This window comes from Pieris napi, chromosome 16 (genome assembly GCF_905475465.1).
Source record: "Pieris napi chromosome 16, ilPieNapi1.2, whole genome shotgun sequence".
Lineage (NCBI taxonomy): Eukaryota > Metazoa > Arthropoda > Insecta > Lepidoptera > Pieridae > Pieris > Pieris napi.
In genome coordinates this window covers 8429200-8446795 of record NC_062249.1, presented here as the reverse complement: position 1 = coordinate 8446795, position 17596 = coordinate 8429200, and the positions used below count along the sequence as shown (strand labels likewise).

Sequence of the window (17596 nt, the reverse complement as noted above, 5' to 3'; positions counted from 1 at the left end):
TAAGAACTATTTGAGACGACCAGGAGTAACCAGGATTTCCGAATTCAATAAACACAGTAACAATCAGATTAATTTTATTAATAGACGTAAATTATAATTAACTAAAATAAGTTAGAAGTTCTTAATTTATTTTTAATTATAAACTATCTTTGGTATCCACGGAATAGGATAATAAAGATATGTTGGAACCATCCTTTTTGTTGCATTTGTCGGTTGAGCTTCGCATTTGCACGGTATTCTTTCCATTCCTTCCGCTTTTGAATATCCACTGGTCCATACGTAGGTTTCTTTCGGAACGCCGTTTTTACAGTCTGGAAAAATATTTACGCGGTCACATATGAATCGTGACTGAGTACGTAACTTTCAGCCCTGAGGTCGGCCCCGAACTTTTTTGTATTATTTATGTTAAGCAATTAAGATTTTATAATAAATTTTAAATTCTTTTTAACAATTTCATTGGTAAGAATGTAAAAGAAAAGACATTGATCACTCAGACTAAGTGCTTGTTCACGTTTCACGCCCGCGAGGGGCGCGGTGGCGGGCGCGGTCACGAAATATCAAACATGGCGTAATATCCAAATGTTCACGTACGAAACGCACGTGCGCTCTAAGTACTTCTCCGCGCCCGCAGCCGCCGCCGCGCCCGCGCTTTCCAACGTGAACAAGGACTAAATAAACACGCGTTCCGTTTGTCCAAAGACAATTAAATCGTCATGGTTATTGACGTGACAACGTCTTATAATTCGATGGAGCCGGCTGCACACACGAAAAAACATGACTCATGCGGCGTTACCTCGCTCTGACGCGTTACCTCGCTCTGAGGCGTTACTTCGCTCTGAGGCGTTCCATTCAAAATTGACATAATTGTATTTATGTGTACAAATAAATGTAACTTGATCAATTCAATTGTGATTTCCAATTACCTCCTCTATATCCATACAAAATACCTATCAAACAAATAATTTTTTTTTTAAATGCAACCATCCCATCAATATTTTTTATGACGTTGTCACGTTCAACTATCGTCAGTAAACCGACTTTACAGACAACCGATTTTTTTTATGTTATTATTTTGCTCACCTCGATTATGTTTTTTGATCTGTATTTCCATAAGGCAACGATAATGAAAATAGGAACCATCGCTATACCGAAATATTGGAGGCAGTATCCAGCAACTGAAAATTACAAAATACCGTTTCTGAAACAGGCACATGTCTGGTCATATCTTAAGTAAAAGAGCATGATTACCTACTTGCTATATTTTACAATAGTTGGTATATTATTTACTAGGGTTGTTTATATCAAAATTAATTATTGTTATCTATAAAAAGTGGAGCGTTATTTTTCAGTTGCGATACCACAGTAAAGTAAATGAGTTTTAAATCTGATTAACGCTTAGAATATCAGTAAATTATTAAAGCGCAATAAGAATAGCTTTATCGACGTACTCGTAAACGTATTTCTAATATTGAACCTAGGCGTAGGTCACCAAAGTAATATTTAGTTTACTCACTATATGCAGCTTCAGGGTAGTCATATGTGCCCCCAAATTGGAGTCTTTGTGTGGTGATCATTGCGTAGAAGAACACTACAATCATTAATACGGGAGTGATGATACTCCAACAAATCCTCCAGTAGAAAGAACAGGTTCTTCCTAACATAAACTGAATGTCTACTGTCAAATTCTCTAAACCTGTAACAGAAAGATATGTATTAGTATTATAGGAATTCAAGAAAATTACATACGTATTTGTTATATTTATAACTGCACATCTTTCTCTGATTTTGCAGAAACAAAAATAACAAAATCTGAAAATTTTTAGTCAGACCGTAAATCCAGAATATTCCAATAGTCTCAGCAATAGCGGAAAAGAGTCTCAGGAACGTTCCTCCATAGAAATCAACTAATTCAAGAATGTATTGACCTCCCTGAAAATAATTTTGAAAGACATTATTATTGTTATCTAATCTAAAATATTAGATAATAAGGTTTGTTCAATATATTATAATACATTTATTTAAAATTAAATCTCAATGCAGTAAGTTGCATTTAAATGGAAAAAAAAATTAGGGAAGAGTTTTCCGAAATTCAGGTGGGTATGACGGAGTACATAGACCTTTCACCTAACGTGAGTTAGACTTACAGGTGTGACGTAGACTAGTCCAACCAGGAAAGCTACCACGCAAACTGAGGCAGACATCAGTGTAGTAGGAACTGAAGGGAATGCATCCAGAAGTACCGTGTTGATCATAGAAAGCAGAGCCACACCAGAGCCTACACCCAATACAGCCATCATCAAGAAGAATAATACCGCAAATAGCTGAAAAGAAAGTATTGAAATCATTTATTTTTAACCTTCTTAGGCCCAATCCATCATGGCATTTAGTTATGCGAGAGGCCAAGAAGCAATGGATAGTAAATGTTTATGTACCTACTGTATAGTTCGTAGGTTTAAAAGACGCAATAAATTAAAATATACATTATGTCTATTTAATAAATACCATTTTGTACCAACCTGTGGTACGATGGGTGACTTAGCAATAGCATCTGGGTATGATATAAAGGCCAAACTTGTGCCCCCTGCTCCAATGACTTGACTAACATCGTCGTAATTTAATTCATAAGCGAGGTTGCCAAGAACACCAAATATCGTGAACCCTGATAATAAACTAGTGAATGTGTCCAGAGTTGTGACTATCATTGCATCCCTGAAAAATTAATAGGCATCGTCAGATTCGTTTTTATCTCTAAAAATTCATGCGCACTCCCCCACGCAGAATTTATATTATTAAAATATATTGAAGATAATATAATAATCAATTATATCTTATCTGCATACATTTTATTTATATCATGATGCAAATTAAATGTAAATGATTAATGTATGCTAATCGTATTTATCGTAACAGCATTATGAATTTAATAAATTATTAAATAGACATTTAACATAATAATACCTGTAAACATTTTGATCAAAATTATTGTATGATGAAAACATCAAAAGAGCTCCGGAGCAAACTGACAACGAGAAAAATACTTGGGTCACAGCCGCGTACCACACCTGAAATTAAAAAAAAATGATTAATTTCCAATAAGAATAGTTAATTATATTTATTACTAGCTGGCCTGGCGAACATCGTACCGCCTAACAGTCGATTCTTTATTTTTTTTAATACTTATTCTGCTATTCGGGACACCGGTCTAGCTAGTAAGATAAAAAAAGAAAGTTGATAATACAACAAATACATTATGTAAAAAAATTAAAATTTACCTTCCCGGAACCCCTCCACTAACACTTGAACTTTATGATATGGTATTAAAGTTCAAATTGCCTTTAAATATTATTACGAATATTTTGTATGGGAATATAGAAAAGTGTTGTTTTTAGACTTTTTCACTCAATTTTTTTAATTTGATTCAAAAGAATCAGACAAATCGGTCAAGCCGTTTTCATGTTATGTCGTGACAACGGAAAACGGGTTTCATTTTTATATATATAGATTTGAAGATATTTTATTTGAATGCATTTTGTCGTTCATGTAGTTTTTGCTACTTACCCACATATAATTATAAAATATTGTTATTGTAAGGACTACATTATGAAGCCTGTTAATCATATGTATGTTTTGTCAAAATTACTTATAAGGTAATTACAATAGCTACCTTAATTTCCAATATTTTACTCCAATCAGGTGTGATAAAAAACAATATCCCATTAACAGCACCAGGTAAAGTTACGGCTCTGGAAATGAAAATAAACTAAAGCTTTTCAAAGATAAATCGTTCCACGATTATATATAACTTAGAAAACAAATAAGTATGTATGTATCAGATTGCATAATAAACTTACCGCACAAGCAGTATGATCATGATGACATAAGGAAACAGAGCAAGGAAGTATGAAGCTTTGCCCGTACTCTTTATTCCACGGGCAACGATCACGAAAATAATAACCCATGACGCCAGGAGACACAGCGACAAATCCCACAGCGGAAGACCTGAGGATAAATATTTCACATTAAGTAATTTTTCATAAGAAAATATTAAAATTCAGCTAATGTATTTTAAATAAAAATATCATACCAATCCCATTATCGATTCCATTAGATTGACGTAATACCACTCTCCTGAAAATATACATTATATTTTTAAATTTACGAGTTATTGAGCAGTGTTCTATGATCTTGTACGGTGAAGGAAAATTTCGACGGCGTGTCGGAAGCACAAACGGCTGATCACCTACTTTGATTTGAAAAAATATAATGGTAGCTGTACACACTCGGCGAGACACCCCGAGACAGGCCGAGGGCGAGAGTGTACAGTAGAGCTCTCGTCTCGCCTCGCTTCCTCGCAGTCGGTCTCGCCTCTCTCGGTCGCCTGTCGGTTTTTTGCACACGAGTCAAAGGGTCTCGCGAGTAAAACGAGAGCGACCTGTACACACTCGTTCAATCACTTGCTCGATGACTGTGGTTGTGACAGGACGTATCGCACAATGTGGTCTAACGAACGCGAATTAGAGTTTTTGGCAGGCTTATACAAAAATATAGTTTTCTTAAATAAAATTATTATTAAGGTATACCTAAATAATTTAAGTTGTATGGAAATCACTATAATGTAAACTATATTAATAATTATGCTATATAACTATTTAAGAAATATGTTGCAAATTCATCTCTAATTTCATTTGCATTCAGTGATGATCTTCTTGCTATTTGTTGTAAAGGTCTGATGGCACCCGTATCTTCAATGTCATTCCTCCATGAACCCGGTAAAATCAGTTCGTCGTTAATGTCGTAAACGTCAATGGTACCTGCAGCAGCGGTTTCCACGTCCATTATTAACGGTGTTTTAAATACAAATAACGTAACGAGTGTGTACAGGCTGCGCTCTTCTCTCGGTCCTCTCGGTCGAGACTCTCGGCGAGAGGGTCTCGCCGAGTGTGTACAGCCACCATAAAACTGATAGAAATCAGAGACTCTGGCCTAAAAGGTTGTAACGCTATTGGTTTTTTTTATAAAATTTACGGATTGTGAAGGCAGTATACAGTACAAGGTAATAAATGGTTTATCCCTATTATTAAAAATTTAATTAGTATTGTTTTACCATTTTATCTAAAGCACTTCTTCATATTTTTCGGTCAAATGGTGTTAATGCTGTTATAAAGTAAATTATATATTTTTCATCAGTTTCTCATTGATTAAACTGATTTAGTGGCATGAATAAGTCTTATCGGGACAGCCGTGTAATAATAATAATTATCTGAACGACGCCGTAGTTCCGTAGCGTAGTTGTACGCGGTCCTAACTCTTGGATTCCTCTATAATAGTTGGATACACAAGGCAACAATAATTATTGATAATATGCCATTTTACGTAAGGCGCAAAAATAAAAAAAAAGACTTAGCTATGTTTGGCTGTATCCTATTGGATTTTACTTGTCTGCATAAAATTTATGTTATTTATTTATCTCATATCATTCTTATTTGCGATCGTATGTGATTATCATCATATGTTAATGCCCTAGTCTCTAATAATAATAATAAATAAGAGAGATTATATCTAGAAGATAATTTAAAACTCACGTAAAATATAATTCGGCGCTACTAGTGGCATTTCCTTGTATTTGTGAGGCGTTGACAGATTCTCCTGAAGGTACACAGTTATCCCAAGATGGGTCACAAAGTGCCCATGGAAGGGTTGAACTGAAACTCATGGCGAAGTAATAAAGGCAGAGGGCAATAATGGATACATAGTAGGAGACTATATACGCTCCACCTATGGCCTGTGCATATCCAGCCCCTGAAATGATAATTAGGTACTTCAAAATTAACGTTCTTTATTTAAAATATGTCGTAATTAATAGTAGTACATTTATACAATAAATATGATAGCGCGAATTATTTCAGGTATTGAAATTTCTGATACATTACACGCTCATCATAGATTTGTAGCCTTTATTTTTAATCAAGGATTATAATATTTATTTATTTTACAGATTAACTCAACCTACAGCTAACATAGATAAATATAACAAAAAACAATAACTAACCTTAAAATATAATAATTAAATTAATAATCAATGTTAGTAAAAAGCTCACCTTTCAGAGCAGGTGACAGAGACCACACTTTTATACTATTGCTGTTACTAAACTGTCCCAGTACTAACTCGAGGAAATACATAGGTTTTCCCACTACTATCAGTACAATAATATATGGAATGAGAAAAGCTCCACCTCCATTCTGGTAGGCAACAAAAGGGAATCTCCATACATTTCCTAATCCTACTGAGGTTGCAATGCAGGACATTAAAAATTCCAGTTGATTGTCCCATTTTGGTCTTCTGTTTATTCGTTCACTTCGTAACTGGAAAACAAAAGTTTAAGTCTTTATATAAACATTATCTTTATGCCACCATAGCACCTTTAAGATACTTTTGCTCATTTTCTTCTCAATCTTTCAAAATCAAGTTCGTATCAACTCGAACGCATATTTAATTAAGTTCGCTACACTAACGCTAATGCAACGATATATTATGCTCGTGAATAAGATGTTATCTTTATGTGAATCAGATGTATTAGTATGTGTTGTTTTTAATTTAAAACGAAATTAGTTTCCTGTTACGATAATCTATGGTTGCCAGTAAAAAAATGGCTGCAACCAGAGGTTGCCAGTTTTTCAATAAACGATGATAGCTACAAGTGGGAGCGGAAGAAGGAAAATGCACGGATGTGCTGTAAACAAGAGTATAATGTCACGTAGATGTAGATCTAGTATTTCTTTTTATTCTTGAGAAAAGAACTATTTTTATTGAAAAAATCGTCTACAGAATCTTTCAAGCATATCGATATTACTCGTGTTCGTGAATAAAGTTTATCTTTTGAACATATAGCTTTGTTATCATGATAACTAATTATTTGCGAATAATAAGTGTTTAGCGAAACTTTATATGATTTATTATTATTGATTAAAATTAATTTATCGTTATCAAAATCTGAGGTGAGTTATGAGATTAAATATCAATGACGCGTTATTAACCATTTGTTTTAAAATTTTAAAATTACTAAATGTATTTTTAACGTAAACTTTTTCTTTCTTTTCACATTCTTAGCTCTATATTTATATACTCACTTACTAACAGTTTTCGAATATATCATATAGAAATAACATTCAAAGAAACGGAATTATAGTCTAACTAAAAGACGGGAGAAGCCAACTGCTGTGTATGTATAATAATCTCACAATTTAATAATAACTGTAATAATCGGTTTAATACTTTGATATTATATCTTGGAACACGGACACTTTTCACGAAGCCCAGCCTAATAAAGATAATAAATATCTACCTTTTAAACATGGTAATAAAATGTAGATATGTTTTTGACAAATTGCTTACTTTATCATAAGTATCAATAACGTCACGCGTCGGTGGTTCAACCACTCAGATTGTGGTAATTGTGGAGATTTTTCCGTGATAGGGAGACGAATACTGATAGAAGGGTCATATCACCTCTACGTGCCATGCCCTACTGGGCCCTGCTGCTTATTCTCGCTATTCGAAGTTACAGAGAAAAGACAGAAAGAAAGTCCTTTGGATTTTTAAATTAAGACATGGCTAACAACACGTACCTATCTACGTGTGCTTAAGCAAGGCCACTTCTAAGAGTATTTTAAAAGTTTTAATATACATATCATCTTATCATCGGATTACATAGTAGGTATATATGAGGTTTGGTCTTCGTTTTGAAAGGCACGTTTTGCTAATTAAATATGTTTTTAGTTGTAGTAAAATCATCATTGTATAATAATAATCTATCAGCCTTACTATATTTCTATAATTAAAGAAAATTATTTTAATATTATATAATAATTTATTACTTTTAATATTTAAAAATTATATACAGATAATGCTTCAGTTTTTCAGAGAGTCAACTCGACTATATGTTATTATAATTTAATATGGTCATTGAATATTAATTTTCAGGGCTCTGGTAACATTTTATAATTTTATGTGAATACACATAGAAACTTTTATTTAATAACACACCAATATAGAGTATTTATAATTTAGAGTATATGAGGAGATACAGAGTAGCTTTAATGCTGACAGCATTTCCTCACTGTATTGCGATACTTATTCATTGAGCGAGGAAAGCATCACCTCTGGGGTCAACGGTACTATCTACTAAGCGCCAACTTAAATCTTCATTGTCTTAAATATTATTGATTTCAATAATACAAATTCGGAATGTAAATTGCCAAGATTAGAGGTACGAGGTGTTTGAGTTGTAACTTTAAAACAAAACATCCCTTCAAAACTACCTCTGCGCATCTGACAATTCCTGTTGGCCTATTTAGGAACCTCTTTTCACGCGCAGGACTACAATGTTTCATAGATATTTGAGATCGAGTAGTTTTACGTTAATGTAATACACAGCCTAATTGTATCCAATATGTTATGTTTGCCAAAACGGCAGAACTACGCATACTTTGCTATGGAACCTGCAAAACGTCCTATATAAACTGAATAAATTTAATTACCAATGCTTAGTAAAATGTCAATTTTATATAGATAGACTAGCTCTTATTTCAAAAAGGCCAAACCCTATAGACAATATTCCATACACTGAAAGGACAGTCGATTTTCTAACAAACATTGAAAAAGTAAACATAAACAAAATTTAATTTCTTTATAAAATTCGACTGTGTTGCTGACGAAAGCAATCTTGAAAGCAACAATGATTATTCGTTTATTTATTATTGATAAATTAAGAAAATAATAATGGTTTATCTATATTAAGCTTAATTACCAATTATCAAATTATGTGAGAAAATTTGGAAAATTCCACGATTCGATTGTAGATGTCAATAATAATTTAACGATCAATATCGTATTTATTGCATATTGCCACGGCTATGAGTATCATATTTACTTAATATATTTATCATTTTATACCAAAGAATATTGTTGTCTAAACATTTCTAATTAAATAATTAGAAAACATTTTGAAAAATTAATAAATGGTGTATTTTTCATCTCGCCGTAAACATTAATGCTATTTAGTTTTATTATGTATATTTACTAATAACTATTTACACTTTAAAACTGCTCTTTCCATAGTATAAAACTAAAATAAGCCGTCTTTATTTATTACCTTACACGAGTTTAATAGTAAAAATTGCTTAGAGTAACATCAAAGTACTGAAGTACATTAATAGCTATTTTTTTTTATGAAAAAATATAACGACATTCTTACTATTATAATGCTTATAAACAAAATTATATACTTGAATTAATTACGAATTTCTTTAGATTAAATAAAAAAAATAAAATTCAAACAAAGCATGATAATTGGTTTACAATCTTATAATACTTTAAGATTGTAAACCAATTATTATAAGTTGCAACTAATAAAAAGAAATAACTAAAATATATAATATATTAAAATACAAAAAAGTAATGAACCTTAGTTAAAAATATATATATGTCGGAGATTCAACGCAAAGACGGTCGGACCCGTCTTTCTTCTTAACAAGAAATGCAGGGCTAGAAAAAGGCGAAGAGCTCGCACGGACTTTTCGTTCATACCTCAGACAGTTGACCATACCAACATATATTAATTATACAACAGAAGTGATTTTTGAAGTAAAAACTTCTTTAGCGGCGTTGTACACTTTTTTTGGAAAAAAATGTTAAACTCGCGTCAGGACACGTAACCTGATCGAAAATTCATAAGACGGATGGAGAGTAGACAGCTGGAGCGGCGTATTTAATTTAATATAAATTGTCATGTTTGTGTACGATAGCGCAATAAATAAATATTGTATTCTACCTCATAAATTATAGTAGGTACTTTTATACTGATGATTAAAGCAATTCGTGCAAAATTATTCCCTAGCCATTCCAAAATATCAAAAATGCACAACGTTAATATCTTTACTAATTTTTGACAAATTTGATAATATTCCTTTTTCACATAAATGGTACAATTAAAATAAATAGCAAGTATTTAATTTTAAATTAAATTTCCTTTGACACTATTGAATTTGAAATTGAAACTTAAGGTTTTCTAAAACTCTGATATCTACTGATATGTCATAGTTTTAAGAAACCCCCGCAAAAAATAATGGTCGTACATCTTAAATTAACTTGTGTGAAAGCGCAGGGTACAGCTAGTAGTGACACGTTCCTAAGCTAATTTGTTAAATTATTACTTTTAAGTCTCGTGAAATCATTATTTTTCTTTATTACTTTATGAACTTACTATACACAAACTTTTAAAGTAAAATTAATCAAATTTTGACAGTTATGAGCTTTCGGAATAAATGTATTGACACTAAATTACATCACTTATTAATTTCACATCCGCGCCAATTTGCAGCTCTTCAATTCAAAATTATAAAATTACCATTACCAACATTAAGTTGACTATACTAGACTGACTTAACAGTTCTCATAAAAAAAAGCATGTCTAACACAAATACGTCTCTAGTGATTTAATTAAGCTTTCTTACCCTTAACTTTTTGTCCAACTCCGATTCTTTTGTTTCGGTTACAGTCTCAGGGCTAGGATCAAATCCTTTATTATGTTGTGCCCCATTTTCTATAAAACTTGGGTTTGAACTCATCTTTTATGTCATAAACATAAAATTATTCGCATTAGTGAACCGTAACACTCACGCGCACGTTTTGATTACGATTAAGCGCTTTAATATGAAACGAGAAGTAATATAATCTCGACGATATTATCTAAATATTAAATTTATCCTATCGTTTTTGAAAACTAGTGATGTATATACTTTTATTTAAATTGTAAGAATGATACTGCATTAGCGCAGTAAATATTGAAAGCTTAAAGTAAACTTATCTTGTCACAAAAAATAAAGACTCTCGGGTGGACAAGTGCAATGGTGGTAATCAAAGTTTAAATTGACGCCTCGGAGGTAAGTTCCCATAAGCTGGTGGTTTCCTTCAGCATTTGACGCAATACAGGTGCTCTGGCACATGTGCCAAACTTTTAAAATTTATCTTGTTATTTATATATATAAATTAATATTTATATGCACTTGTATTAATTTTAAATTTAAAATTAATACCAATTTTGATTATTGAATTCTAGTATTAATATCACACAATATAATTACACAGTATCGTGGTATTTATTTTTATTTCTTGTTCACACAATATGGAAAAAATTGTGTACGTATTTATACGTACATAAAGCTTACTAAACAGTTCGCTGTCCCGCTTAGAACGTTAAAATATATCTAGCTGGTTTTAGAAAATTATTTTTCTATCAGTAGAAGAAGCCGGTTTTACAATGCTTTTCTTGAATAAGACAAAAGCGTTTCATAAACTATCTGTATTAAGTAACTTGAGATTTGGTGATATTCACTTACAACTGTTAATTTAATTGGATTGTGATGGAAGTAGCCTAGAAACTACAAGCTCAATTAAAATCAAACTAAACCAATAAAGAATAGATACTTCACTATAATTTTAATATACGCTAATGGAAAACACAATATAATGTAAATTCGATAAAAACAATCACAGTCATCACTAGATTTTATCTAATTTGGTTGTTATTCAAATATGGCGTGAATTATTAAACAAAAATTAATTAAATTACAACACGTTAGTTTGATCTTTGTCACTAGCGATTTTATTAAATATTTTACGATCCTTAAAAAAAATTTGGCGCTTACGTAATTTTTGTTCCGCGAAACATTGTAGCGTCCGTCTCACGCGAACTTGGGCCATGTTCACTAGTCGCAGCCGGCTGTCGCCCAATAAGACGAGAGCAATACGTCTCTAAGCGCCAGCTCTCAACATAATATTATTTTATCACGAGTAAAGCAAATACCATTACTAAAAACCATCACACTTTCACATTTATAATATTTATAAGGATATTATTGTTATTGGACAAAAAGACTCAATGAAATATCAAATCAAACCGCGTAAATAAACTATAAATAAACTAAACAGATCTTATTTCATGATTTAATTGAACATGTTATCTATGTTGATGTATTTTACAGGATACAAATATAATTTTATTTTCCGCTATTGGCCTTTTAATAAGTAGATAAAACAAATCAATTAATGATAACAAAAGCTGAAAATATTACAGGAAAAAACTCGTTTATATAATTTTTGCTACAATGTATATAAAATTACTCAGATATCTTGCCCTTACCAAAATAATGTTAAGAATCCTTTTAGTAAATATAGGGACCGCCCTTTCAAAGAAACAAATAAATAATAATTTTATGTCTTAATAATATTATTGTGTCATATAGCTGAATTATAGCTATGAAATGCTTAATGATGAACAAAACGAATTTTGCCGTTTGTCTTTATTAAAAATTGTTAATTAATTTATTTAACACTAAATTCCTAAAATAATTTCTGAAACTAAACACTAATGAATAACAAATGTAATTCGTTACTAAAAGAACCAGCCAATCGATTAGGGAGTACAAAATATACTCGTTATAACTGTTGTAAAATAGTCAAAATATAGACTTTTTGTGCATAACAGAGCACTGGCTAAAAAAATATGAAGTTTTGTTTAATTTTTGTAACCACAGGGTTGGTAGTGTGTTTTGCAGAGAAAATGCAATTCATGGTGGCTCATTAATCCTAATAAGTAAAAAACTTAAATGCAAAGAAAGAAAGGATATTATCAGCCTCTCTGTAGAACTAACTATTGAAATCTCCTGTGTGGAACTGGAGCAATTCATTGTTGTATGTCTATATTGTCCTCCATCAGCTGTCTATAATAATGTTGAAAATGTATTAGAGGAGATATTGTGTAAATTAGTAAAGTGTAATAAAGGGCTAATTGTGTGTGGGGACTTTAATGTCAATTTACTTTGTCATTCTAATTCAAGTGTACGCATACTTAGTCTTTTTCGTTCATACAATTTAATAAATCAATTTCATTCACCCACAAGAATAACAGCTAGCACCGCAACTTGTATAGATAACATATATAGTGACATAGCCCCTTTGAATGTTTGTATTTTCAATAGATTTAAATCTGATCACACTGGTCAATGGTTTGAATTCCAATTAAGGAAACAAAAACATGTAAAAAGAAGAAAATTGTGATAACTCCTATTACAAATGACCGTTTGGACAGATTTAGAGAAGCATTGGTCTATAGAATGCCATTTCTGTGTGGCAACTCATCCCCTAATAATTTATACAATACTTTTTTTGGATCATTTATTGATGAATTCAAGAAAGTATTTACTCAAAAGACTTTATTGGTCTCTGAGAAAACAAGTTTCTGTGACTGGGCAAATGAGGAGTTACACAGGAAAAGGTTAAAATTATATGAAATCTATGACGAAATGCAATATAACACTAGTGTGGAATTTAGGGAATATGTTAGGTTGTATTCAAATAATTTCAAAAAAGATTGCAAAACTGCAAAGTCTCAATATTTAAGTTCAAAAATAAAAAATAGCATGGATAAAGTAAAAGCTACCTGGAAAATAATAAATGAAGAATCAGGTAAAACGTCTGACAAACGAACTGATTATATGTTAAAAGTTAAAGGGAAGTTAATAAAATCTGACCCAGAGGTAGCTTCTTCTTTTGAAGAGTTCTTTACAAATGTACCACTAAATACGACCAAGTCCCTAGATTCTTCACCTGCTGCTGCGATCTCATTGCTAGAAAAATGTGTACCTGAATGTAATATTAAATTTCAGTTTAAACATATAACTTGTAATGATATCGTTAAAACTTTTAAGCTTATTAATTTAAAAAAAAGTAAAGATATATGGGGTATGTCAACAGTCATTTTAAATTCCGTTATTAATGTAATAAGCTCTGAATTGTCTATAATTTTTAACAGCTGTATCGATTGTGGAGTCTTTCCGGACGAAATGAAATTAAGTAAGATTACACCGTTGTTCAAGGCAGGTAGTGAGTCTGATCCGTCAAACTTCAGACCTGTTTCCGTGCTCCCTGCGTTGAGCAAAGTTTTTGAAAAGATAATGCTAGACCAGCTTTCTTTACATTTTAATAAAAATAAACTCTTACATAATAAACAGTATGGTTTCACTAAGGGTCGCTCCACAATCGATGCCGGTGTGAAGTTGATTTCGGACATATTTAACGCCTGGGAAGAATCATATGATGGAGTCGGCGTCTTTTGTGACCTGTCAAAGGCCTTTGACTGTGTTCATCCTGATATACTCGTTGGAAAGCTTCAACACTATGGCGTTGATGGCAAAGCTTCCAGCCTGATGAATTCATATTTAAAGGGAAGGATCCAAAGAGTTCATGTCAATGGAGTCACCTCTCCGGGTTCGCAGGTATCAATGGGCGTCCCCCAAGGATCGATTCTCGGGCCTTTCTTATTTCTGATTTACATAAATGACCTCCCATTCTTTGTCAACGAAGTTCATGAGATGGTATTGTTTGCTGATGACACTTCACTTCTATTTAAAGTGAATAGGAATAACGTATTATTGGACGATGTAAACAATTCTATCTCTCGTATAGTTAACTGGTTTAATGTAAATAACTTATTGCTTAATGAGAATAAAACAAAAGGTATTAGATTTACAACTACTAGCGTAAAGCGAGATATTGGTAACCTGAAAATTAAGGACAGTGAACTAAACTTTGTTGACAAAACTGTTTTTCTAGGCATAACAATAGATAGTAAACTCCAATGGGGCCCACACATAGAGACTCTTTCGAATAGGCTGAGCTCTGCAGCATATGCAGTAAAGAAAATCCGACAGTTTACTGATGAGGACACGGCTAAAATTGTGTATCATAGCTACTTTCATAGCGTTATGTCGTACGGCATTTTATTGTGGGGTGCTGCTGCAGAAGTTCAATCCATATTTGTGCTGCAGAAGCGGGCTGTTCGGGGTATTTGTTGTGTTTCTCCGAGGGAGTCGGTACGGAATAAGTTTAAGGAATTAAATATTATGACACTATCTGGTCAATATATTCTTGAAGCCTTGTTGTATGTCCAAAAAAATATAAACGATTTTTAAACAAATGGTGACTTTCACCAGTATAATACGCGAAATAGAACTAATTTGAGTGTACGACCAACCAGGCTCCAAAAGATAAACCACTCCTTATATGGAAATTGTATTCGTTTTTACAACAAACTCCCAAGCGCAATTAGAGAATTATCACTAAATAAATTCAAAGTCCTCGTTAAACGAAAATTAATCAACAAAGCTTTGCCAGTTCTTCTTACCCGCTCTACGCCCTTGACTTGCGAACTGGTAGTAAATGTAAATTTACGATTAATTTAACTTGACTATTCAAAAGTGTACTTGGTTACCTACTTGAATAAAGATATTTTGAGTTTGAGTTTGAGTTTGAGTTTGTAATGTAATGCAATTCCAAACCTGTACCAGCCGAAAAACATAAATTCTGAAAAGATTAAAGAGAGTATTTTGGAGAAATTATCTTCCTTGTACCTTAGATAAATCTGTAAATTTAGCAATTTCCTTATCAGATACCGAGGGTAATACTTACAAGGGCATTCGATAATACTCATTACGTAGTACCAGAAAATATGAATGAATTACCAGAAGTCAAACTCGGCTTCACGTACGAATTAAAAAAAAGAAACTCTCTTGTTTTTTGGAGGAAACGTCCTCTGCCAAATGTCCCAAAAAGGGGCGTTTTGCTTAAGTTTGCATAAGCGCTAATCTCCAGTATATCTTTATTACAAACACCTTTACCTAATATTTCCGCTGCCGCACAGGTTATCTAAAGCTACCGTGAAATTAAATATATATAATATAAAAACAAATTAATATAAAGTAGACGCTCTTATAGATACTGGAGCTGGCAGCTCTGTAAGTTTTTTTTGACAGCAGTTTGGTAAAGTTTGAGACTGAAGGTCACAAACAATCCATTTCGTTGGCGTCTCTTGACTTCACAAAAAAATCGTGGTCATACATTACTCTCAAACTATAAATTAAGTCAATTGTATCAAATATTGCTCAAATATTTCAGCGAAATTGATCGCAAAAGTGCCTAACATCAGGTACCCATACTTCGAAAAAAAATTGTTTTTGAAGCTAATGATACCCAAAATATATAATTTAATTTTGGCAACGCAAAAGTCGAACAACGATAACATTCCTTAATTTATGAGGGCTGTAAACCAGTTTAACTTATCACGAGATGCCTGTTAAATACTTAAATTATCAATACTGAACGGATCAATGGTCGCTCTGATATCCTACTAATATTATAAATACGAAAGTTTGTAAGAATTGATGGATGTTTGTTACTCTTTCACATAGAAACTTCTGAATGGATTATAATGAAACTTTGCAATAATATAGCTTATACATCAGAATAACACATAGGCTACAATTTATACAGATATTGTGTGAATTGTCTTAAATATCAAGAATGAGGGAAAAAATCTACAATCCGCGAGCTTTTCTGGCTTGCGCTGCCAAAACCGCTAGAGTTACGCATATGTAATGTAAGATGGAAATGTTTATCTTAAATAGCCAATATCTTCAGTAGTTTTTTTCTACGCCACGCTAATATAAGCTACTCCAAATACTAATACTGCGCAGACGAAGTCGCGGGCACCAGCTAGTCTACAATAACACTATTAAACCTGACGCAGAACGCTATAACCAATTTCAGCTCTTAAAAGGACTCTAGGGTTATCTGTCAATACTATTATTAATTATATTATACTATTATCAGAAAAAACAAAAAAATCCTTACAAAACATAAAAGAAGAAATTGCAAGAGCTTCTTTGAATAATGATAATGTCACAGTACAGACAGATGTATCTAAAAATGCGATTGTTTCTTCACTGACAGGAATATTAATCATTAATCACTGGCTACGGTTGGTACGGTCTACTGCTGAGGTCCGTGCAATGATTGTGAATTTACTTATTAGAGGATGATTATAATAGACAATGCACTATGCTAAGAAAATTCAACCTCGTGCCCAAGCTCAAACGTGAAATCACCTTCGTTGTAGAATATCTAATTGTATTGCATATACACACTGTACAAATCTCTCGAGCGACCCAGGACTGTGTACCTAGTACAGATTCGAGACCGTTGCATAGCGGTGGACGAAGAGGCGGAGTTGGAATCATAAATTTTGCTATCTTTAGGCGCATTTAATAACCCATCGACACCTAGGTGGCATATTCTGAAGAATGGAAAACGTTTTGAGGAAAAGAACAGCGACGGAGACTTTCTTACTTGGATGTATATCGTATGAATTAACGTGGATTTTCTATAAGGCGTTAAAAATATTATAGTATGAAAATATACGTATAGATTCTTTTGTTTATTAAATTTAAAAAAATATGGATGTGGTCTGTTGAATCTCACCCTTTTTCTTTGGTATAACTCATATATTTGCACATACGGCTACTGGCTACTACTATTTAATAAACATTTAATTTTAATTAGCATAAAAACTAATCGATCATCAACGTAGGGGCAAGATTTTATAGTTAAATTAAATTACAACTTATTCAAATATTCATATAGAAGTAAAAAACTTTTCCCTTAAATGGAACAGTGATTTCGTCTGAATCCAGAGCGTTTATG

The 17596-nt window shown here is 32.4% G+C and overlaps 1 protein-coding gene across 1 annotated transcript; it reads right to left on the bottom strand.

The window, feature by feature from the left end:
- Positions 1-57: 57 nt before the first annotated feature.
- Positions 58-10696, bottom strand: LOC125057545 (sodium-dependent nutrient amino acid transporter 1-like). The gene is made up of 13 exons (XM_047661311.1): positions 10513-10696; positions 6099-6363; positions 5583-5799; positions 4085-4128; positions 3852-3999; positions 3665-3743; positions 2959-3062; positions 2517-2709; positions 2145-2321; positions 1830-1929; positions 1514-1693; positions 1081-1175; positions 58-311 (listed from the first exon to the last, which is right to left on the bottom strand). Exons 1-13 carry the CDS (start codon positions 10624-10626, stop codon positions 144-146), a joined length of 1884 nt encoding a protein of 627 aa, XP_047517267.1. The 5' UTR covers positions 10627-10696; the 3' UTR covers positions 58-143.
- Positions 10697-17596: the final 6900 nt, after the last annotated feature.

Bases quoted from the DNA above. Each gene is read 5' to 3' on its own strand.
- LOC125057545 (XM_047661311.1), bottom strand. From the start codon at position 10,626: ATGAGTTCAAACCCAAGTTTTATAGAAAATGGGGCACAACATAATAAA. The intron at 1,930-2,144 runs GTAAGTCTAACT...AATTATTTTCAG, and splicing joins GACTAGTCTACGTCACACCT to GGAGGTCAATACATTCTTGA. The intron at 312-1,080 runs GTGAGCAAAATA...ATATTTTTCCAG, and splicing joins GATCAAAAAACATAATCGAG to ACTGTAAAAACGGCGTTCCG.